This window comes from Gasterosteus aculeatus, chromosome 11, assembly GCF_964276395.1.
Source record: "Gasterosteus aculeatus chromosome 11, fGasAcu3.hap1.1, whole genome shotgun sequence".
Taxonomy (NCBI): Eukaryota; Metazoa; Chordata; class Actinopteri; order Perciformes; family Gasterosteidae; genus Gasterosteus; species Gasterosteus aculeatus.
The window spans coordinates 4721937-4745699 of record NC_135699.1 but is presented as its reverse complement, the minus strand read 5'-3'; the positions used below and the strand labels follow the sequence as shown (position 1 = coordinate 4745699).

Below are 23763 nucleotides of genomic sequence, written 5' to 3'. Positions count from 1 at the left end.
TATCTACGCGCTGCACCCACACGCCATTATCAGCACCGCGCGGTGCCTTCAGTTTGAATGCAATTCAGCGCCCCTGTTACGTCACGTCACGAGGGGACGAGACCTCCTGACCCCGGTGAAGTGCGCACTGATGCAAAGAGCTCACCTGTTTCCAGCTGTGAGCACATCTGTATTGCACAGGAGCACAATGGCAGAGTGCTTTCTGGTTTCACAGATACAAATACGGCCCTGACCTGGTGTTTTGGAGTTAGGAGGTAAATTACATTTCAGATGCGTTTTATATTCTCTTAAAAAAGGACATCTGCAAACACACTCTTAACTTTGTAATGAATATATTCTTTATTATCATTTACACATTTCGTACATTCTCAATGTATTCTTGTTTAGAGGCTGCACTTCGGTCCCCATGATGCTTCCACCGTACACATTCACAACGTAAAAAATGTGATCTCCCCTTTTTTAGAAAGCGACACATGACAACAAATAGACCATACGCAAAAGAGAGAAGAAGAACAAAGCCCCAGACCAACGGCTTCTGACGGAAATGATGCAAAAGCGTCAGTCAGTAGTTTCCCCGTATGGCAGAGAAGTGGTTACATATTAAACATCACTGGACAGTTTTAGCACATTTAACATTTTGGAGCAGCAGCCGCCCTCGTGAGCGCTGATGCTCCTCCATTCCGCTTAAACACACTGCAACGGGCTGGAATACAAACATAGTGTCGTGATGGTTGCACACAGACTCCTCGTGTCAAAGCCTCAAAGTGGTCCGAAGGAGACGTTTATATCAGCTATGGGAAACTCATACAGTAGCTGTTGTGGTCCAGAGGTTATGGTTCATTTATCAAGTGACCAGTCAGTAATCACCACACGGACAAAACAAAAGGCACTGGAAAGGAAATAACAGAAGCAATCAAACGACTTTCTGGTGTGTGTGTGTGTGTGTGTGTGTGTGGGGGGGGGGGGGGGGGGGGGACACGGAAGAAAGGACGCCGTGAAGTGAAGTGAAGGTAAAGCCTCAGCAGTGGTTACAGGTTGAGTGACAAAGGCACATCTATGATGAGCTAACGCCGCTAACGGCGCACACAACACCAACGGGGCCAACCGCGTTCCCCTGGGAGCCGGAGGCCAGCTCGGATTACAACGCACAAAGAAGGGGGCGGACTTCAGACACACGCCGCTAGGTCTTTGCTGCTCTATAAATGCTCTGAGAACGGCACAAAAACCTTTAACTACCAGCTCATTGGTTTTCCTGATAGTGGCAGCGACAGTCGAGGACTGTATCCCACACACACACACACACACAGCTGCATTTCCACCGAACAGTTATCAGTGAACAAGAAGAAGAAAGAGAATTCACCACTTGTAGAGACTGTTATTAAGCATAGTTGTGGTGGTGAATGTGAGTTTTGCGAGAGACGGCGTTGAAGACGGAGTGGCACAAAAATATAGGCTGGTCGAGTGACATCACAGCGTGTGCGTGTGAGAGATCGGGGCGCAGCGTGAGGCGTTACCGTGGCGGCGGTGCTGCGCGGTGGCTTTGGTGGACCATCAGCTCCCCCCCACAGCTGATGGTTTGAAAACAGAGACAGAAAGAGGGGCCCCTTTAAGGTGAAAGACAGAGGAAGAGGCCACTTTAAGTGCTCGAGGCACAAAGAGGGAAGGTCTTCGTGTATGATTATCAGTGTGTGTGTGTGTGTGTGTGTGTGTGTGTGTGGAGCTGCTAAGAGGACGGCTGGTTCAGCAGGCGCAGCCCCCGTGGCTCTCTGACGGCGAGTCCTTAAGGGCCTGGTTCCTGTGGTTGGCCTCGGGGCCCATGTCCCCCTCCATGCTCTCGTTCATCTTCTGGCAGATGACGTCCACCAGGCACTCGAACACCTGCTTCACGTTGATGTTGTCCTTGGCGCTGGCCTCGAAGAACTGGAAACCTGAAGGGCGTTTTTGCTCTCGTGTCATCCGCCGTCATTTGTCATCAACGAATACAGCAGACGTGTGCATGTTGAAATGTCCCTACCTAAGTCCTCAGACAGCCTCTGGCCGTCCTCCAGGGGCACCAGCCGGTCGTCCTCCAGGTCACACTTGTTCCCGACCAGGATCACCTGGGCGTTGTCCCAGGAGTACGTCTTGATCTGCGTCGCCCTGTCGAACGGGCGGAACGGTGGATTAGAGGCAGTTCTTTGTAGCCTACTGAGCAAAAGGGCTTCAATGTCCTCAGTGACGAATGGATAATAATGTCCGACTCACCAGTCCTGCACTGCGGTGAAGGAGTCCAGGTTGGTGATGTCGTACATGAGCAGGAAGCCCATGGCTCCTCGGTAGTAGGCGGTGGTGATGGTGCGGTAGCGCTCCTGCCCCGCTGTGTCCTGCACGTACACACACACACACACACACACACACACACACACACACACACACACACAAATATGCTTTATACACACACACTACATTAGTAAAGGTCTACAAAACAAACTAAAAGAAACATGAATCCCTTTGGTTATGGCTTGAAACCACAAGGGGGCAGTATGGTTCTGTCCAAACAACGGCCTGTAGGTAACATTTAGAGGGAGTGCTCATACTAATTCTGAAACATCTGGGAGAATGCAGATGTGTGTTAGTTTAGTGGTGGTGGAGTAATTAAGTTCAGGGGCTCCCAACTTCATTGATCCCCCTTTACCACCACTTATATTCCCAAATGTATAAACTGGTGTTTATTTTACAAACGTTTGAGAAAGGAAGCAGTGAAGCGCCTTTTCCTTGGCAGTTAAGAGAATTTACACAACTCGTCATTTCATCTGGATACCTTTGGGTCAAAGACAATTTGACCCCAGCTCAGGCGTTTTTTTGTTTATAGCATTTGATCTGATTCTAATCCTTTTGGCAGCTGTTCTGACCTCTGGCAGAAAATCACTGGTCTAGTAAATCATTGGCACCGCCCAAGAGGGCCTCGCCCGCCACTGTGCACAGACCAACAGCATGGCGTCTCATCGGGCCCGGACGCAGTGAGTGGGTCACGCCGAGCAGTGGGAGGAAGAGGAGGAGGAGGAGCAGCATCTTCCAATGGAAAGAGTGACGATGCGCTCGGTGGGTCCAAACAGTGTGCTGGATGAAAGATGCAACAGGTGGACTTCCCCCCACCCTCACGGTTACTTGGTAACCCATTAAGTCCTTCATTTGCATATGAAGGCCTAAGTGTTTTTGGCAGCGCGGTGCGGTGGGTTGCCCGGGTAACCGTAGAGGCCACAGAGGGTCATGAATGTTCCATTACGACCGGGGCTGCTGTGGACGTCGATCCGCTCTCACTTTAAACAACATTATATTCTCTCAAACTCTGATTTCTGTCGAGGCTTTTTTGTCTTTGTTTCATTAAGAAAAAGTGCCAAATATTCCAGGTGCATCCTTTATCTCATCCAACATATTATTGGCAGCGTAATGTGGCATCTAGACAAGCGCCTCTCTGGGGTTAATCAGCCCCAGCCAGTTAACCAAAGCAGCTCCCTCATGTGTGTGTGTTTACATGTATGATGATAGACGGGGTTTACATCAGGCCCCTACGTGGTCCGGGACGTCACCAGGACCCTGATCTTCACGCAAGAGAAGCGTTTCCATCAGCCTGTCGACACAAAGCGGCGTCCCCCGGATACCACGCACAACACGCAGAGTGTGCGAAGGGTGTGTGTGCGTTTGCTCAAAGATCAAAGATACAGTATATTTCCATGGCACCCAAAGAAAAAAAAAAGGGGGATGTAAACAATATGTGTACACAGTGGGAGACATACGTGTGTGTCTGTCTGTGTGTGTGTGTGTGTGTGTGTGGTGGGGGGGTTTGTTTGGTCCAGGCGAGCCGGTTTCCATGACACAGCGGAGGCCGGCAGCTGTGCGCTGGGATCATCAACAAGCGCTCCCTGCGCGAGGAGCCTCTGGAATCAGGTGGCGTTTTCCGACAGGAGCCGGCGGGATGTTTCAGCGTTGATCATTAACGCCCTGGAGGACTCGGTCCCACGCCCTCTTTAAACACGCCGCGCCACGCCGCCGTAGTGAACCTCCATTATGTCCCAGTCACATGCTGATAGGGAGCTTCCTTCGCTTCCGGCTCTCAGGGAGCAGCCGGCCCTGTTCGTCGCCCCCCCCCACCCTCTCACCCGACGCACGCCGACGCCGCTCACTGTTGCGCTCTTTCTCTGCGGTTGGTCACACACCACTTGTCATTTAAAAAGAGACACATGTTCGGGTCCAAGTTACTATGTGTGTGTGTGTGTGTGTTTTGGTGTGGGCCCCTCTGCTGCTGATTCATCGCTGACAGCGCTTGTGTGTCGTACGGTGGCTCACGCGTTGTTGGCTCTGGTGAATCATCTGTTTGAACAGCCTTAACCGTGTGTATCGAAAGGATTTGTCGTGCGTCGTGACTAATGTGGGCTGGGGAGGAAAAACTAAAGAAAAATGAAGGATCAACCGCGTGGAAGCCCTGCTATGAATGCTCATATTGCATTGCTCATATTTGGTATTCAGACCATCAGCAGAGCTGATCTGGGTCCAGCTAACGGGCTAAGCTAACCAGCTGTCTCCTCAGAGAAAGAGGAACAAGCACATCGTTTCTCTAAAGAGGTCAGATCTACAGATGTGCAATATGCATCAATTTCAAAGCCTGCAGACACACGCAAGAGTGAGGAAAAGGAATTGCTAAACCTGTCTGAAAAAGGGGTAATGGTTTGTTTTCATTGAAGGCCAAACGGCGCATCAATTTATAGGAATTGTGGGACGGAATTATCAACTTTACTTCTGGAAAAGGAGCGAAGAAAGGAAGCATTGGCACATAAATACTCACAGTTCTAATCATTTCACTCAGTTGGGGACCTTTGGAACTAAAAATGTCTTTGGCCTGTGGGAGGAAGCCGGAGTAGCGACCTCCTTGCTGTGCGGCGCCGACCCGAGAACAGCCCCGGACATAGAACATTAACTGCCGTGCTTCACACGGTTGTGTGGTTCATTGTGCTGCGTAATGGCCTTTACATGTCTGGCCTTTTTTTCCTGCATTAACTGCGGCAGCGTCCGTTGAGAAAGCCACAGACTTGTGAAATGTGGCCTTGACTAATTTGCATGACGACACGTGTCCGGTAAACAAAATTGAAAAAACACGGCGAGCAAAGAGGAACAAAACACTAACTGCAACAACACGTTTCAATTTAAAAAATGGCCGCTTACCGCTCCACAAGGCTATTAAATCACAATACGCTGCCTGCAGAAATGAGTTTGTTTCCGTTTCCTCCAAGTCGCCGTGGAATCATATTATAGATTTTGTGAAAAGCAAAATACCTGCAGATCTGAGGTGAGGCGGCTTCTCGTTGTCTCTGAGCCTCGACCTCCGGCTGGGCTTCAAGCCTCAGCGGAAACATGCTAAACGGGGAAACCTTCCCTCGTTCAGTCTTAGTCCATTAAAGTAAACACTCCATGAGATGCAAGATAAGGGCAGCGGGTAAGAATGCTTACGCAAACCACGAGGAAGTCACACGTTTTACACTTCATTCTTATTGAGCCTCGCCCTGCAGACGGGCGGCTTCCATCTCCAAGCCGCACCAAAGAGGATCCTCCGCGGTGTGCACCAGGGTGACTCCACCGCCCCGTCCCGTGTTCCCTTTGTCCACATGGAAGAGACTGGAGAGTGTCCACGTTCTTATCAACAACAGGTGTTTGTGCGAGGGCGCCGGCGTGCTGGATGGAGGGCGTTACGATCAATGCGGGCTATTAGCTAGAGATGCGACGGTCGCTACTATCACGTAACTCGCAGATTCCGGACCATCGCTGATAACATACAAAAATATATTCATACGTTTTCTTTCATTGGGAGATTGTTCGAATTCATGCATATAGTCGCTCCAAGTTACAGGACTGTTAATAATCCACCAGTGAAAAACAACAACTATCCAATATGTGTTACTTTATGGCTGCAGGGGGATCGTCACGGAGCTGAACATCGCCAACGGCAACCTGCCCGCGGTGAACACCATAAAACTTAATTAAACTACATTCATAAAAACACACACGGTATCTTATCTTCAAAACCACTCACCCAGATCTGTAACTTGATCCTCTTGTCGTTGCGGAAGACGGTCTTGACCTTGAAGTCGATGCCCACGGTGCTGACGAAGGCGGAGGTGAAGGAGTCGTCGGCGTAGCGGAACAGGAAGGACGTTTTCCCCACGCTGCTGTTGCCGATGATCAGCAGCTTGAACATGTAGTCAAAGTTCTGGTCGGCCGCGTCCTTCTGGGACGGCGGCTGCTGGAGCCGTGAGTCATTTGATGCCATCTAGACGGGGGGAGGGGTGGGGGGCACAAGAAGGATGATCAACTTATTATTTGATCACCACTGTTAAACAATGCTGCTCTCCCTGTAGGCACTGACGGGGATCAGTGTGGTCCTCCTACGGCTCCTCTGAAGTGTTTCTGATCAAAATGTAAAGAGACGGTGAGATCAAGTTGCTTAATTCTAAGCATTAAACAGGGAGAGCGGCCCTGCAAACACGCCCATGCAGCTGATGAATCGGTGCCTGCCTCCAACGCTCTGTCTCTGTGTGTGGGGGGGGAGACCCGTCTCCGTGGAGACCAGACAAGGGACCCAGCTGCCAGCAAAGACCAGCGGCCACAGCAGCGGTTCACCGGGCTGTTAACTGGCCAGATGGAGGTCCCCAGAGCGGGATGGACATATCCATCACACTGCCATCGATGGACAAGGGAAGAGGGGGGGGGCTCAATGCTACCCAGACATTGGAGAAGCTGTACTGTGTAAATGTTTGCTCGCACAGTAATTGCCCGGTTATGAGGGGACGAGTCCATATCCCTCCATTGTATACGGACTGGGCGCTCTTGTTTGCTCTCCTTAAAGAAACAAGAGAATCCAAACAAACTGATGGCTGAAACAGAAAAAAAAATTAAACCCAAAGCGTGGAATTCATTAAATATTAAAATCACTCCAAATCACTTTTGTTGGATTTGTATCAGGATTGATTTGTAGCTTTCTACACAGCCGGTTCAAAATGAACAACGGCACGATCCCCTTTCATAATCTCTCCTCACCAGGAAGGCACATTCCCCGCAAACACAATGGCTTTTATGCTGAAAGGTGCTTGGCGTTATTTAAAATGCCATAAATATGACATCTTCCTGTGTCATGCATGTGGCACATAAGGGCCCCCAGAGGGGCATTCCTGTGAGCGCTGATCCCATATCGTGCATCTACCAATTATTTAAAAAAAAGATGTTTTATTTCTATGTCCAACTTTAAGCTGAGTTTAAGCCTGAGTTAATCCCAGTCACGTGTCTGCAGGCCAATAAGAAGCCTCGCGCAGCCAGCAGGGACATTCCTGCCTCCTCTCACAAACATGTCAGATGCATTCACACGTTTGTGCTGACGAGTGTCCCTCACTCATTCACTCACTCATTCATTCATATATAGAACAGAGTTGGATGGGAAGGTGATGACGGGTCCTGTTTGTTGCCGCCGGGCGGACTGAACCACACGCAGGAAATGCCTCGATAAGTGGGGCAGCTGTCACGTCAGTTCCGTCGTTGTTTGGGAGGTTAGAACCTCCTGGTCCGAGATAAAAGACGGTGTATTCGGTTTTTTTAAGACAGACGTAAACTTTTAACAACTTTGCGCAGCAGCGGTGTGACGGATAAAAAAAGGATCCAGTAGGATTAGGAGCTTACGTTTGGTATCACTCCGCCAACATCCACCTGTTATTAAAGTAACGCGTGTCGGCGCATCGCCTCAGCGCGGGGCGGGACAGAAGAACCTCGGAAACTTAAAACTAACTTACCTTCTTGGGGGAGGAAAAGCAGACGTCCCACCCGAGTCCCGGGGCAGCGACGCGCGGCTGCGTTCCGTCCGGCGGGGCGGTGAGATGCCGCGCAGAGTAACGTTAGCTGGAGAAAAGTAGACCCGGCGCCTTCAAACGCCCTTATTTCCACGGGATACTTCTCTGCTCGAGGGTTCTTTCGGCGTTCGGAGCCGCTCCCGGGTGTCTGTGGCGCGGGGGACGCTGTGACAGCGGTGACACGGACACGCAGGAGAGCTGAGGGGCCGCGTCCACAGCGAGCACAGAGGGCGGGGCGCGCGCACCGCGGGGACGCGCCCCCAGGACAGCGCGCCTTGCATCCATGCTACTCAGGCATTACTCCACCTGCTATACACACCAACCATCACATACTAGTCGTGTATGTGTGTGTGTATAGACACGGCTCTGAAGTCAAAGGAGGGTCCCACCTTTTTCATAGAGCGGCATCAATACACACAGTGCAGTTTTACTGGGGGGGGGCATGAGATGCAGACCCCTCCATCTCCTCACTGAGTAATGAGGTTAAAAACATGAACATGACACTGTAAGAAATGAGTATTAGGAATATGAATATTATAGAGAAATATTACCAATACTTATTTGTATTGCTTATTGTTTGTATCTCATTGGGATGGTTTTAGGTAACACGATTCCGAACCCCCCCACTACAGTCCTGGTTCTCCAGTTACCAAAGCTCGCTGTGTGGCCATTACTCGTGGTTTCATTCGATCAAATGATGTTTGTGTGTCCACATCATTTGTATCAAACTGAGCAGCCTCATCCTGAAATAAATTGCATTGCAGGATTTCAGTGTTTTTTTCATGCTGCTTAGGTACACATGCACCACGGAGAACAAACTAATGCAAATGAGGTCTACATTTCCACATCACAGACAAATTGAATAAAAGCTGCTTTGGGCTCCCTGACTCGTAATGAATTTAACGCGCTGCAGGGCCGCTGTGCCGTCTGTTACTGGGCTTCCAGATGAACCAGCGGCAGCCTACGTTTCATACTGTGAATCCGTCTCTTTTCTCACACACCTACTCATTTCCTCTTGAGGGTCAGGAATGACGGAGGAACACTTCCTTTTGTTTCCCCGCTTCCTCGTGTTTTACTTTGCTCACAGACCAGGGAATTCTTTAACCGTGTGCCAATGTTCTTGGCGGCCACAACCTTCATAGGGTTCAGATATCTTTGAGAGTTTTGCATGCTTTTTCACTTGACCCCCCCCCCCCCCTCCCGCAGGTTATGCCATGAAAGTATGAGTGGATAAACTTGTTCTTTGGTTAAACAGGGTTTACTTTATTTCCTGATGCCACTGGCGTGGGGAACTTGTCAGGACGGTTTTAAAGCGTTTCAAAACATCTATTTGAGACAGAAACTTCCTTGTACGTTCCACAAAAAAGGACAATAAACTGTGGCACAAGGTCAGCAAAGTGACACAAACTGCCTTCTGAGGTAATTATTTGTTCCACACTTTATATTTATAAAGCAGAACGTCAGGAAGAAGAAAATCACACTAAATGGTTATTAGTTGCTGATGGTCTTTAGAAAAAAGGCCCAGATGAATGAACATTTTGCTTTTAGTCCCTGGCTCTCCTATTGAAAAGCCTGCACTATAATCCATTAGTGCTGATGATGAGAACAGTGTCTCTCTCCCCCTGCAGCCGGCCAGCAGAGCACCGCGCTGCACATCGCAGGCGGCTCCTCTCAGAAACCTGCTGTGCGTCACCGGTAATTTAATTAAAACCTTTCCCCATTTCAAATCCGGGCACAGTCTGCTTGGTTCGCTCAACAATCCACCTATGAGGATTAAAAGGACACTTTGTTTTACAATCCAGTAAAAACATTGTTTCAGAGCAGAACAACCCCGACAAGACCAACGTGTAGCACAGAATACAACTAAATAAATGGCACAATAACACCCCAATCACACGAGTTGATCAAATTTGACATTTAATGTCATCAAAATATATATTTGTAAACACATTTTTTTTATTACAAATATAAAAAGCCAATAATCTAGTGGTGCAGTGCACCAACCCCCCCCCCCCACACCCACACACACACAAACGCAGTGCAACAATACAAAATAAAATGCAACAAATACCATTATTAAAGAAGTTAGTGCAGTATAGTGTTTACATTAGCAAAGGGTGGGGCTTGACAAACGGTTTGGGAACCGCTGCTGCACTTATCTATGCTGAGCTCAGAAACGAGCGAATCCCTAAATGCACCTGCTTCCGAACATCGCCCCCTGCTGGGCGCTCTGTGCACACATTTGAGTGAGCTTTTTCTATTTTTTTTTATTATTATTATTCTCATTTTATTTTTTTAATCAAACGGTAGAAAAAAAATGCATTCAAATACATTTAATGTTTTGAGACTGCAAAGCTACCGATTGACATTCGGTACACACCCCTCTCTATATGGTGGATAAATTCAGAGCCGTGTAGATCAGATTAGCCGTGGTGCAGATGAACCCGATCAAGTTGCAGAGGTTGGACAGGCCGTGGTAGCGGCCGAACGCGCCCTTGCATGCCTTGTACTTGGGGTCCTGTTCTCGGAGCTTAGCGTACGCCTCGCTCTGGCTGCCCAGGCCGATCTGGTCCCCCAGGCCATGCTCCTTCTCCACCTCCCTCATCTGGAACATCACCGCTGTGGCCGCCGGGCCCAACCACCGGGCGTTCAAGCCCGCCGTGAGCAGCGCCGCGAAGTACAGAAGCATCTGCAAAACAGCAAGACGCCGACAACTTGCATGCTTACGTGATTCAAGTATTTAGAAAATTGTGTGCGCAGCTGTGATGTCTGACCTGCACGCTGCCGTGCCAGTCCAGCAGGTCACAGGGGTGATACACGGCGTGCACGGCCAGGTTGACGACGTTGCTACCCAGTAGACAGTAGAAGTACACAGGGAAGAGCTTGCTCTGCACCAGGCCAAAGGTGTGACGACTGACCTGCCGCACCAACACAATACCTGCAGGCACACACATCCCGGTCAGGAACCACAGTTGGATCCATATATTTTACCAAAAAAAGTTGTGAGGAGTGATAATATTGCGGTTTTCTGGCTATTCTATGGCAAAGATATATTTATAAAATCAAAGCATAATTAATCAATTAAGTGCACACTTAAATGAATATAATATATATATATATATATATATATTTTTAAATGAACATTTCGTTTTTAAGACTAATAACATATTAGAATTGTATATTCTTTCCTAATATTCTAAAAATAATTACTTAAAATAATATACAACAATGTTTTCTAAAAACGGGCATGTCCACAGATTATTATACAGTGTGTCAATAACTTAACGCTCATGTCCTTATAATGTACAATAGGTTCAAAAAGCATTTATTGTGACAGGCCCATCTCTTGTTTGTGCTCTCACCTGCTATGAAGGAGACCCAGACCTGCATACCCCAGCAGAACGAGAGCACCAGAAGGTGAAGCACTTTGACCAAGTCCGCGGGCTCCCCCTCTGCTGCCATGGTGTCCCTCTGCAAGACACATACAACAAATACACAGTGAGCCTTCATTCACCCTCATTGAGATACCACAGATCTCAGTACTGTACCAGTATGAAGAAGTTTTTTCTGAGTTTATTAAACAGAATGTGTTGAAAAGTGAAAAAGTGGCAACCGTTGACCAAATTGTTCCTACTAGAAGATCTTTTGCCTCTTACGTGTTAGTAATGGGCTTGTAAAAACAAAACAAAAAACTATGTACTACTTTAGTTGGCCAAAAAGTTCCCATAGTGAGGTCACATATGCTTGGGGGTCAGAGGTCAACGTCTCGGTTAATCTTTTTAGGAGCATATGAAAAAAACTACTCCAAACAGACTTATTTGGGACTTTTTTGGAGGCGGTAACGCTTCACTGTAATAAAGTACAAAGAATTACAAATAAAGTGTAAACAATTCATTTACATTTACGGACTTCTTTAACGTGCGTCACTTCAAAAACAAGATTATGAAGAAACATTCATCCAAATTGTACTTGGCAGGACCACACACACACACATGCACGCACACACGCGCACACACACACGCACGCGCGCACGCGCACGCACGCAGCTGGGGCCACGGAGATAAGGGACTCCGGCTGCTCCGCTTGCAGACCTGATAAGTCTCCAGATCGAGATAACGGCACAGAAGGCAGAGGGGAGAAAAACACGTCCCGGGATCCACTGACACCGACATTCACACCTCAACACGCGTCGCTCAACCTATTTGCATGTGGTGACAACGGCGGATTGATTCAATTACACAGCGAACCTACATTCTCTCTACATTCAACAGCTCACTTTACGACTGTTTCCCCCCCGGAACTGACAGGCTAACAGGCGTTAGCTTCTGAGCTAATTCGGGGAGCGATGCACAAGTTTTATGCCGTCGGCAGAGTTTCTCTCTCCAGGGAGCGTTTCACCGTGAGACGTGGAGTCGTGTCCCTCGGTGTCTCTCACTCACCTGTCTGTCCTCGTCCTCTGTCCGTGACGGTATTCAGCGACGAGTAACAACCTCATAATGATCCAAAGATCAGCCGCTGTCCATCATGTCGACAAGCCCCGCCCCGCCCCGCCAACGGACCAATGGCATTCCTTTTTATTACTGAATATTACATTTGAAAAATATCAGCATTTCCACCATAAGATTACAAACTCAAAAGAATAAGAAACAAGAAAGTGCAATTTCATTAAATAAGCCGATTTACAACTTGCTATAGATAAGAGCCATTATAAGTACAATTTATAAGGGATATATTACTGTAAATTAACAGTGAATTTACCCAGAAGAGCTGCCAGAAAGTTAGAGGAATAATATACGGACTGAGAAGATCAGGCTAAAGAACACAGCATGTATGATTAAATGTAATAATAATAATCAAATAGTCGCTTTATGCATTTATGTAAGGAGGCAAGATAAAATACACTCATCACCATGAACTGACAGTGTCAAGTATTGTTTTCTTTTCAGGATATTCCTAAAAAGAAAACAATACTGGACACTGTGGACACAGAGATTTTGTTAATAAATTGCATCAAAAAAGAGACTGTGGACAACAAGATTCCTGCTGCTGATGGTTGCAGGTATCTACTGACAAATACCTTTACACACTGTTTATTGACAGTCATCGCAATAGGATTTGAAGGGCGTCACGTTTGCAAAATCAACAAATGCATCCATCCATCTTCAACCGCTGATCCAGGGTCGGGTCGCGGGGGCAACAGCTCCAGCATGGGACCCCAAACTTCCCTTTCCCGGACCTTTTCCGGGCCACATCTACCAGCTCTGACTGGACCGGGAACAAGGCGTTCCCAGGCCAGTGCAGAGATATAATCTCTCCACCTGGTCCTGGGTCTTCCCCGGGGCCTCCTCCCCCCGGAGCCTCTTCCCAGCCGGCCGTGCCTGGAACACTTCCCTAGGGAGGCGCCCAGGGGGCGTCTTTGCCAGATGCCCAAAAATCAACAGATGAGGGGAGTTAATTCAGAAAATCGAGATCTGCTATTGGACACACAATGCTGTCAGTCTTCTTCCCCCAGCCAATCACAAACCGCTTAAATTCCCAGCTAACCAATCAGTGGGGTCACTACAGAGGCGCAGTACCCGGATGAAGTTGAATCCACCGAGCATCCTCCGCTGCCGACATCCCTTTGGTAAGTGTCAGTCACACCATTACGCGAATGCGAAATGATACAACCCATAATACACGAACCACGCACTGCACTTGCGCATTTAGCCCTGAAAGTCGTTTATTAAAAGCTATATTTTCGTCTCTTTCAGTCTTTACCCAAGAGGTAGCATCTGTTAGCGCGTTAGCTCGCTAGCGTGTAGCTAAAGCTATTTGATGTTTTTCTGACCCTGTCTGACGTGACGTAAGACGGATAAGACAACAACGTAATTCAGAGTTTGCTCTATAATATGTTGAATAGTGAGGTATTATTCACGTGGGATAGATAAAATGTTTTTTGACTGGTTTGTTAGTTTTGGTCCAGTAATTTGAATGTTATCTTATTTTGATTCAGGTAAGCAGCCATTACTGGTTAACAATGAATGAGTGAATGATTGTCATAAAACCAGCTACATTACTTTTTTTTTAATACATTACCAACAAAACAGTATTATTGTAATCATCCTTTCGTATTCACAGTTACACAACATTACAAATGGGGCGCAGGAAGTCAAAGAGAAAGCCACCTCCAAAGAAAAAGATGACGGGCAACCTGGACGTCCAGTTCACCTGCCCGTTTTGTAACCATGAGAAATCCTGCGATGTCAAAATGTAAGTAAATGCAGAACAACCGAACGAGATGAAGAAATGCACCACGATGCATATAACTAAGGTACTTACTGTTTTCCAGGGAACGAACCCGCAACACAGGAATCATATCATGCAGCGTTTGCTTGGAGGAGTTCCAGACTCCAATCACCTGTATCCTTTTTTTAAAAATTCTGCATAGTAAGTATAGTATGCAAGTCAGGTCTAGAAGCCAGTGAGCAAGTGGTGAGTCTTTTTCCTTCTTCTGGAATGTCCCTTAACCCGATTTCCATCAGATCTGTCTGAGCCAGTGGATGTTTACAGTGATTGGATCGATGCCTGTGAAACGGCCAATCAATAGTCATGTTCTCCCGTGACCCTCGACCCTGTGCCCAACTCCGTTCACTTACATTCCCCCGCCCCCCACTTGTGACCGGTCCGTTAAATCCAGCCCTGTTCAGCGAACACAATGCAGCCAAGTCTTTAAGAAACAATGGAAGCGGACGAGTGTGTGTTTTTAGTTGACGTGCTGGTCAGTTTACCTTCTTGCCACAGCGTGGATGGACGAGCACGACGCGCTGCTCTGGCTGGGCCAGAGTCGTCCTGTTGTTTGCTCTACGTCGCAGTTCTCTCTGTAAATGCTTTTCAGATGTCGGGCGACTGTGGGTGAGTGGGGAGCACGGTCGTCCTCCAATCAGAGGGTTGTCGGTTCGATCCCAGGCTCTGCTAACCCGCATGTCGATGTGTCCTTGGGCAAGACACTTAACCCAACATTGCTCCTGTAGCTGCGACTACAGTGTGTGAATGTTAGTTACTGATGGCAGGTGTCACTGTGTGTGGTTCTCCTGTCTGAATGGGTGAATGATGTCATGTAGTGTTAAAGCGCTTTGAGTGGTCGGAAGACTAGAAAAGCGCCATAGTACAGTCCATTTACCGTCCGTAGTTATCGGTTTATTTCTTTTAACTGATTACCTCATAATGTGGTCTTTTTCTTTCCCAGACTAAATTGTCTCATCACCGACTGAAATTTCCATGAGTGTAAAACACAATATGTCCACGGCAGTTATTCTTTGTGTTGTCAATGAAGTGAATATGACCGTTGTTTTCAGATTGTTGTAATAGAGGATATAGACACAAGTGTGTTACTTTTGTAGAAAGTAGCTTTTTACATTTTAACCCAGTCGCTAATGCACTGAGACATTTTGTTTATTGGATCATGTATGTATAATATATATATATATATATTAGTAATGATAGATTTGATTCATTTTCCTTTTTTAATATCATAATCATGCAATGTCACTTCTTGTGTGTATTTCACATTCAATGTGTATTTTTAGCCAATAAGAAAATCAAAGCAGAACCATATTTTTTCAAGTGTTTTTTTATTGCACAATGTCATGTTTAGTGAACGCGTATAGAAATAAAAATTTAAAAAGTCAAGAGGTTAGCAAAGGTAAAGTTTGAACAATGTTGAAACAAAGCCAAAGCAAACACATTAAAGTGAAATGTTACCATACATTCACTCAACATTTGGATCTTTTGGATCCCAAAGGGAACTAAAAAAAATACATTTGAATAAAAGAGACCGTTTCCGTTAGATGTTTAATGGGTTAAAAATACAGTAAGTGTACATGTGCTTTCCCTCCACTAGATGGCACACGGCTACACGTCCTCAACCACAACGACTGAACAGATTCAGCAAACAAACATGGAGCTTATTTTAACACCTAATTCAGACGGTAATTGGGAGCCAAGGACTAAGAAATGCAGATGTTGGGGCCTGAGACGCCCCTTTGTGCTGATGGGTGGAGCGTGACTCCTGGAACAGCTCGACCCTCCACTCACATTCAAAGTATTCGCTGGGTTAAACAGTTTGACGCAGGAAATTTAAATTTTAACGTTTTCAAATGTCTGCTATATTTATAAGAAATCACTTTGAATTTGATTTAAAAGTCAGTTTGAATAAATTAATTTAAATTAAATGTAGGCCCATTTTTCAACCAATAGCGCATCAATCTCTCTCATTCTAATGATTTAGCAGAGCCCAATCTATAGTTGCAACTGTGCAGAAATAACTGCTTAAAAACAAAATTAACAGACGTGGGTAAAAAAAAGAATATTGATTTAGAATTTCAATGGAAGGAATGAATCATCACAGTACCCTGTGAGTATTCTACCCTCTATTATATTATTACTATAACCTCATTGTAAGATTGTATTTAGTAAAGTTACTATAACTGACGGAGTAAAAACGTACAAAAGATAAAAAATATTCAGTACGCATTGGCATTGAGCAAAAATACTCAAAGTACCTACAAAACTCACTCAACTATGGATCTCAACACCTACATTTGCTCTCGCACTCTTTTTTCCCCCCTCAATGCTTCCTCAGAATCTACACAAAGTAAATGAGATCACGAAAAGAAGAAGAAGAAGAAAGATGGCGCGGTGGGTGATTGGCAGGTCCGTGAATAAGACGGAGCGGGTGCTCACAAAAGCAATTACCAGCCCTCTGCTCAGTCCATGAACTCCCCCCCCTCTCTCCCACCCGGGAGCTTCTGCAGGATCCCGAGGGGCCGCGGCGCGCACGTGGAATCCGGTTGTGTGAAAAAGTTTCGTCCCTCTGTTCCCCTCCCAGGGAACTTTTAAATTCTGCTTTGTCACAACTTTACTGGGTGGGGGGCTGTCAAAAAATAATTCTCTAATTAAAGTAAAAAAAGAATGTAGGAAAAAAAAGTTTTTTTATAAATATCAGAAGGTCATTAATGTTTGAAGGGGATTTTTGGCCGCTGCAAGTCTTAAAAGTCAGGTTGGTGCAAACGATTACTTTTTCATTTGTTGCCTTTTACTCCCAGAAAGACAAACAAAATAAATCCACAAGAGTAAAAAGTAAGTTTAGAGGGACGTTAAATAACAGTCTGCCCGGTTTCTTTGTCGTCACAAAGGCAGCTGGTTACCTGATGTTAAGCAAATAGGAGGGTGGGGGGGTTGAGGGTGGATTCGGTGTGGGGTGGTGGGGGGTTGTGGTCCTCTCAGTCAGAGTACTGGTAGCCATCGAACTCGGCCCCGTTGTCGCAGGGGGCCTCGGTGGGGTTGGCGCAGTACTTGTTGTCGTAGACCTGGCGCGGGAGGCCGTAGGACGTCATGCCCTGCTGGGACGCCACTTTGTTGGTGCCCATCTGCAGGGAGATGGTGGAGCTGTCACAGTTCTCCAGCTCCAGCTTCTTATCGAAGATGTGCCTCCTGGTCCCCGGGGCTGTCATACCGGCCTGAAGTAGGGGGGGGGTAGTACGTTACTTTGTGTTCTTCTTCTCAACCTTAAATCATGGCCACTTTGTCAGCATCATTGTTGGGCCGTGGAACTCAAGGTGTCCTCACCTGGCTGGCTCCCTTGTTGGTGCCCATCTGTAGGCTGATGGTGGATTGGTCCACGTGGCCGTCGGTGGCCATCTTGGAATCGTACAGGTGGCGGCGTGTGCCGTAGGAGGTCATGCCCTTTTGGCTGGCGAGCTTGTTGGTGCCCATCTAGAGAGAAAGCGAAAGGCAGCGAGTTAAGAGCTTGAGAAAGCCCGACGTGTCCCACGTGAGCCCGCATCTGGTGCCAGCCAGCCGGTAAATCGTAGCGGCGACGCGCTCCAACAGCGCGGAACGAGCCGATGTGAAGGAAACAACGAGCCGCTCATCCGTCAGAAGGAGGAAACCGTCACAAGCATCCCGCGCATTCGTGGCCGTCACCTTGCTGGAGTCAGCCTGGCTCGCTTTGGAATGAAAATAAATGCGTCCGTTAGTAAGCAAGGATCGCTAATTAGCATTAGCTTTGGTCATCTTCCGCGCATCCGTGACGTCTTTTTTTTTTAATCGATTGCACACGATCGACTGGTACGGCCTTTGAGATCGACCTTTTAGGAACCCCTGCTTCCTACGTTTTACTCTCCAATTTTCCTTAGAAAGCCTTTTTCCCAGCTTAAATAACTAAATGAAAAGCAGCGGTGTGATCGTTTGTTCTTGTATTCCTTTGACTTCACAGGTTTAGGTTCCACCTTTTCAGTGTTGGGAGTAATGCGTTACAAAGTAACAGTAATGCGTTACGCAAAGTAACGCATTACTGTAATTCCACTACTTTTAGCGGTAACGAGCATGTAACGAAGTATTTTTTAAAATACATTAACACAGTTACAATTACTGAAATGAGTTTGTTACTCGCGTTACTCTCCTTTGTGACGCGAAGCGGAGGGCCGGAAAATAGTAAGTAAATAGCTGCCTGTCAGCACAAAATAGTTGTGGCCACCAAACGTTGTGTGTCACAGAATAGTGACACACATGCTGCAGGCGCAGCTCCACGCAAACAACCAGGGCTCCACTTCACACGGACTGCAGTGCAGCCGATGAACCGGGCAGAGCTGAATAGATTGATCGCTCGCTATGTTGAAGATGAGAAGCATCCTGTCAACTGTGGAGTCAGCTGCCTTCAGGCAAATGCCTCAAACAGTTATTTTGTATTAAGTAAAGTATTAAAAATGACTTTTGTACTATTGCTTGATTTGAAGGCCTGTTGTCCTGTTGATTACAATAAATAGGTCTAAAAAATATGTTTATTGTGTTTGACTGTTCAGTACTATTTATATTCATTACATTTAAAAAGCAGACATAAAAGTAACTTAAAAGTGACTTTCCAGAGTAACTAATTACTTTTGATACACAGTAACTGGTAAGTAATTCAATTACCTTTAAAAGAAGTAACTAGTAACTAACTAAATACTCATTTTCAGTAACTTGCCCAACACTGCACCTTTCATGGTGAGCCCGTGTTTAACGTCACATGAACTGTGGGTCTTCCCTCAGACAGGGACGCAGAACGCAGGTTCCAGTGCCAAAGAACCCCTTGACAAAAACGCTTCACTACTCGGAAGTGGAACGACGCTAAACGCTGAAAGACTTTACGGCATAAAAGACGGCAAATGTTCCCATGAATGGGTTATTATTCCACATGCAGTGCAGGTTGGATAGGATCCAATAAGTCCAGCAGTGGGTACAACAAAAGACCTTCTCAAAGAGCATCTCTGGACACATTCGCACTACAAGCCCTGAAGAGGGCACAGCCGCACAAAGGGCCCGTTCCCGGTTTATTTATTCACGCCGCTCTGACCTGCAGGCCGATGATGTTGCGACCCTCCTTCAGCTTCTCCGGAGCGAAGCGCCGCTGCTGTTTCTCGGCGTACTTTACTCCCAAGTCGTACTTGGAGTGGAAACCTTTGGACTTGGCCTGAGACAGAAGGGAAAGCGGTGCTGATAAGGGACCATTTTCGTACCAATATTCATTTTTATTATTCTTCTGCCGTCGGCATACTGGAGTCCTGCTCCAGACAGGTGATCATCGGGAAGTCTGTCTGTGCATCATTGATCTCACACACAGTTACTCTGGTCTTTATGGAGAGCGACTGATTCTCCCATTCAGCAACCTTCGGAAGTGGCTAAAGCTCCAGATGTGTGTGTGCGTGCGTGTGTGTGTGGGTTTGTGTGTGTGTCCCCGCCCTCACCATTCCTGCCAGAGCGATGAGCGTGCTCTGGACCTGAGTGTGGTTGACATTCTCAAATAGATCGTTGGCCTCAAAGATGTCATCTGGCCTCAGGCCGAACTCTGTGATTGCGCGGACAAAATTCCCTATGTTTTCCAGCTGAGGGAAAGAAGGAAAAAAACCACACAGAGTCAGTGGAGAAGAGCAGCCATTGTGGCAAAGTTCTGAGCAGACATCGATGCACCGATGCAGAATGCAGGCATCTGTTAGATACTTACTCAGACTCGGATGAGTCACTACGTCGATATCTATGGATTTAGTAGTTGCGCTTTGCATGACAACGTAAGGAAAGCCTGGAGTGGCTCGACACAAAGAAGGCCGATCCCGGTCACTTCCACAAAAGGACGCATGCAGCTTATTTATTGAACACGAGTATCAGATCAGTACACTCAGATATCCGTACGGGGGCTGAAGGAGGAACAGAGGCATCAGTCCTTGTGTTTCCCATTTAAGGGACTGTGCTTTCTTGCAGAGGGTCACACAGAGAAGACCGATAATATCTGTGTGGTAAATAACGGTTAGCTTAGCGTAGCTGCTCGCTTTTCTTGCAAAGAGATGATGCCTCACCTGGTGCCAGTTTTGAGTGGAGCTGCTGATCTTTCTCACAGAACCCGGCCGCAGGACATTAATGAGTCTACGAAGAAAAAGGATGCAAAGTTCAAGCAAGTTAGAGATTGAAGTTGCAATAATAACAATTCCAAAATAGTTCTATCCTAAAAATTGTAGCGTTTCCATGGTGAAAGCATCCGGTCCCCTTACTCGCACAATAGGACGCCGTCCTTCAGGCTCTCCATGAAGCTTTCCCCGACCCTTTTGCCCGTCACCTCCTGAATCCACAGCCTCAGCTCCTCTTCCTTCTGGTGGTCGTACTTCCCTGCCAGCTGAGCGGGATGGAACAGAGAGCAGAGGTCAAACCTCAGGCCGGACGTTGTTTTTAACGGTCAGCTTTCCGTCACTACAGAAGCAAACTTCTTTAGCGAAAAATGAATGAATGATCCAATAATATATATTCCATATGGTTTCAATACTATTTAAGTCTGCAGGAACTCAAATTAACCCTCATTTCACCCACAAGAGACGGCGCACTCTTAATCGGGGTCGTCTTTGGAAGTCTCGCGCTATAACGAAGACATTCTTTGAGTCGAGGAGCACAGAAGCACCGGGGGGAGAGAAGTGGAAATGAAAAAGGCCCGTGGCCATTCCTGCGCCGGCCGCTCGCTCTCTCTCTCTCTGTTTGTGTACTTCCTCACAAACATGTTGCCACCAATACCTTTAATTCCGGCGTGGGGTTTAAGTGCTTCTTGAGACCCCCCCCCCGCACTGCAAGCACACACACGCGTGTCCCATTATTCTTGAATGTTCTGCCGATAAGTCTTGAGATCGGCAGCCAACACAAACAAGTAGTTTCAAAGCAGCGGGGATCGCACAGCTTCCAGGCCATCACACCAAACTTGGGAGAGACGACGCCCCCCCCTCCCCGAAAAGCACTCCACCCTCCCTCCGACCGACTCGTCCTCTCCAATCGGCCCGGCTCAGATTTCCCTCTCACTCTCTTTTTCCCCTCTCTCCCACTGGGTTTTCCACAATCTGCCCTTTTACAGCGAGGCGAGAGCTCAGACGAACGGGTCCGATAGGAAAGGATCGACCGGCCCGTCATCTAGCCGCGTTGTTGTTGTTGTTCTTCAGGGACGCAAGCAGAGCAGCTGGTTTTTCTGAGCTCATGAAAACAGAAAAAATACTCAATACTACAATCAGCTTTTTCTGTCCAATCTGTGTTCATGTGTTGTTGGTTAAGCTACAAACACGTGCACGAGCTGCAGGCACAGAAGTCCTCAGCTAGAAGTACGAGTACCTCAAAGTCGTACTTCAGTGCAGCGGGCCACTCCTGTATTGTTTAAGACCAAGTAGAGAGCACTCATAACGCCAGAACTTCCCCAGTAATATGTGGAACACAGGGATGTCCATCAAAGGGTAGCATAGATTAGCCACCCGCCACAAACTGCTGCGCTCACCTGCGTTGTGCTTCTACGGACCAATCATTTACTTGACAAACATCTTGCTGTATAGAAGAAGAATTAAAACCATAAACTTGTTTGTTTACAATGTCTCATAGACGTCAATAAATCAGACCTATGATTCCAGTAGAGCGAATGCACTGGTGGGTTTATGGTTTATGAATTCATCTCCATTTACGGGCCACTGGAAGTCTTGCAGATCACCATGTTGGCTCCACCACCGAGTAACGGGGGCAAACCGGTTTGACAGTGATAAAACATCACCCACCAACACAAAGAAACCGTCCCACTGGCATCGTGTCTCCATCCGTCCTCTGCGCACTTGCGTTCTGTCATTCTGGACTGCGGCGTAAACTGTTTAGAGAAAGGACACGTTCTCCAGTTCTGCTAGCGGAGCCCGGTCGGCCCTTAAAAGGCCATGAGATCACGCCGACGTACCCGGCTGGTCTTCTCTGGTGTGCTGGAACTTACCACGCCTGCGTCACCCCAAGGAAACATTCGATTCCCATCGCTTGCTCCACACAAAACACTTCTTCCTCTTGCCCCTCTGTGTGTGTGTGTTTGCATAAATCAACTCTGGAATAGGGAGAAAAAAAGCCCACAGCAGTGGGGCAAAAAAACCTGAGTGCTGAATAGCAGTAATGAGAGGAATGTGGGTGTCACAGAGTCTAGTACTGCTGTGTGTGAGAGAGAGACTGAAGGCCAGATGAGAGACGGCACTATTCAGGGTCGAGACGACTAGCGAGGAGGATGATGATGATGATGATGATGATGATCTGGGAGTTGGGACGCTTCCACGCTGACCTTTCTCATCCTGAGCAGACGGTCGGCGGCTGTGACTCAGCCCAGTGAGAAGAACTGCATTATACTGACAACAGCTGTATTGACACCTCCTGTCAGGGCGGTGACAGCAGGAATGCTGGGAAACGAGGCGGTGTGTGTGTGTTCACGCTTTGATCTGGCACGGTACCGCGCAGGACTGCCAATACAAGTGGGACGCACGGTCCTTCCCTATGAAACTTGATAGATTATTTTGTAAATAGCACATCCAGTTTGAATTGGCTCAACTTTGACTCCTGTCGACATCGCTGTCGCTTTTCATCGTCATTCATCGAAGATGATGCAACATGATGATACATCACAATTTAACGCAGACATGTGCACATGGGCGTGTACGTCAGTAAAGGAACATCTGAATGGGTCTTCCGGTATTGACCCATGTCCCTCACTCACACATGAACGTGTTCATTCATAGAAGGCAGTGTCCCTGCATCTTCATCTCTCTCTGAGACACATCGCAGGCTCGCTTATCGGGTTAGACGCCACTGCGCATGCGCGTGCGTCCTTTCTAACCTGCTGAAGGACAACACGTCTAGAACGCGCACATGTCAAAGCTTTCATACCATCTCCATATAAGGACTCCGCTGCAAACCGGCAACAGCAATTTGCCCACAAATCCCCCCCGCATCACCTTTAATTTCGCTCCAATTTACAAACACGACGTCTAGACGTTAAAATACTTTCGTAGAGAGACTTGACAGTGTGCGTCATCACGCTGGTTTCCCGTTTTGACCCTTGACCCCAACGTTACCTGGGGGCTCAATGCCCCGGGCGCGTCCCCGCGCGGTGCATAAGGAATATTACGGTAGAAAGTATCACACGCAGGTGAACCCACCTTGCTCTTGACCTCGGCAGAAAGACCGAAGGCCGGTCCGCTCCTGAAGTGTGTCGTCATCGCGTGGTCTCGTGAGGAGAAGCGGGTTTACAACTCTCTGTCCGCGGCGTTTGATGGAGGGGGGGGGAGACACAGGAAAAAATATAAAGTTCCGAACAATTCCGGGTGTATTTTTCTTCTTTAAAAAACAAAACCAAACAAAAACAACGATATGTGTTCGTCGCGAGTGCTCGGGACCTGCTCGTGGGGCTTTGAGACGACTTTCCGACACTTTCCTGGATCTTTTTTAACCTCTTCCCATGTGTGCGCGCTCTGATTGGCCCGCGGCCGCCGTCCAATCCGCACGCTGCCTGCTCTGTTTTGGGGGGAGGGGGAGGGGCCAGAGGGGGTGCGTGGGA

At 47.5% G+C, this 23763-nt stretch overlaps 3 protein-coding genes across 4 annotated transcripts; all 3 read right to left on the bottom strand.

Moving 5' to 3' along the window:
* Nucleotides 1-315: 315 nt before the first annotated feature.
* Nucleotides 316-8161, bottom strand: rab3db (RAB3D, member RAS oncogene family, b). Its single transcript, XM_040190388.2, has 5 exons — nt 7812-8161; nt 6065-6301; nt 2245-2363; nt 2015-2139; nt 316-1928 (listed from the first exon to the last, which is right to left on the bottom strand). Exons 2-5 carry the CDS (start codon nt 6299-6301, stop codon nt 1741-1743), a joined length of 669 nt encoding a protein of 222 aa, XP_040046322.1. The 5' UTR covers nt 7812-8161; the 3' UTR covers nt 316-1740.
* A 1607-nt stretch (nt 8162-9768) lies between these two features.
* Nucleotides 9769-12447, bottom strand: tmem205 (transmembrane protein 205). 2 transcript variants are annotated; one of them, XM_040190963.2, is made up of 4 exons: nt 12308-12447; nt 11231-11339; nt 10643-10806; nt 9769-10557 (listed from the first exon to the last, which is right to left on the bottom strand). In XM_040190963.2, exons 2-4 carry the CDS (start codon nt 11328-11330, stop codon nt 10255-10257), a joined length of 567 nt encoding a protein of 188 aa, XP_040046897.2. In that variant the 5' UTR covers nt 11331-11339; nt 12308-12447; the 3' UTR covers nt 9769-10254. The 2 variants fall into 2 exon arrangements, with proteins under 2 accessions (XP_040046897.2, XP_077940671.1); XM_078084545.1 differs by having other exon boundaries at nt 12267-12321.
* A 3245-nt stretch (nt 12448-15692) lies between these two features.
* On the bottom strand, nt 15693-23708 carry cnn1b (calponin 1, basic, smooth muscle, b). Its single transcript, XM_040190962.2, has 7 exons — nt 23366-23708; nt 20435-20556; nt 20243-20309; nt 19637-19774; nt 19246-19362; nt 17478-17624; nt 15693-17368 (listed from the first exon to the last, which is right to left on the bottom strand). Exons 1-7 carry the CDS (start codon nt 23423-23425, stop codon nt 17132-17134), a joined length of 888 nt encoding a protein of 295 aa, XP_040046896.1. The 5' UTR covers nt 23426-23708; the 3' UTR covers nt 15693-17131.
* Nucleotides 23709-23763: the final 55 nt, after the last annotated feature.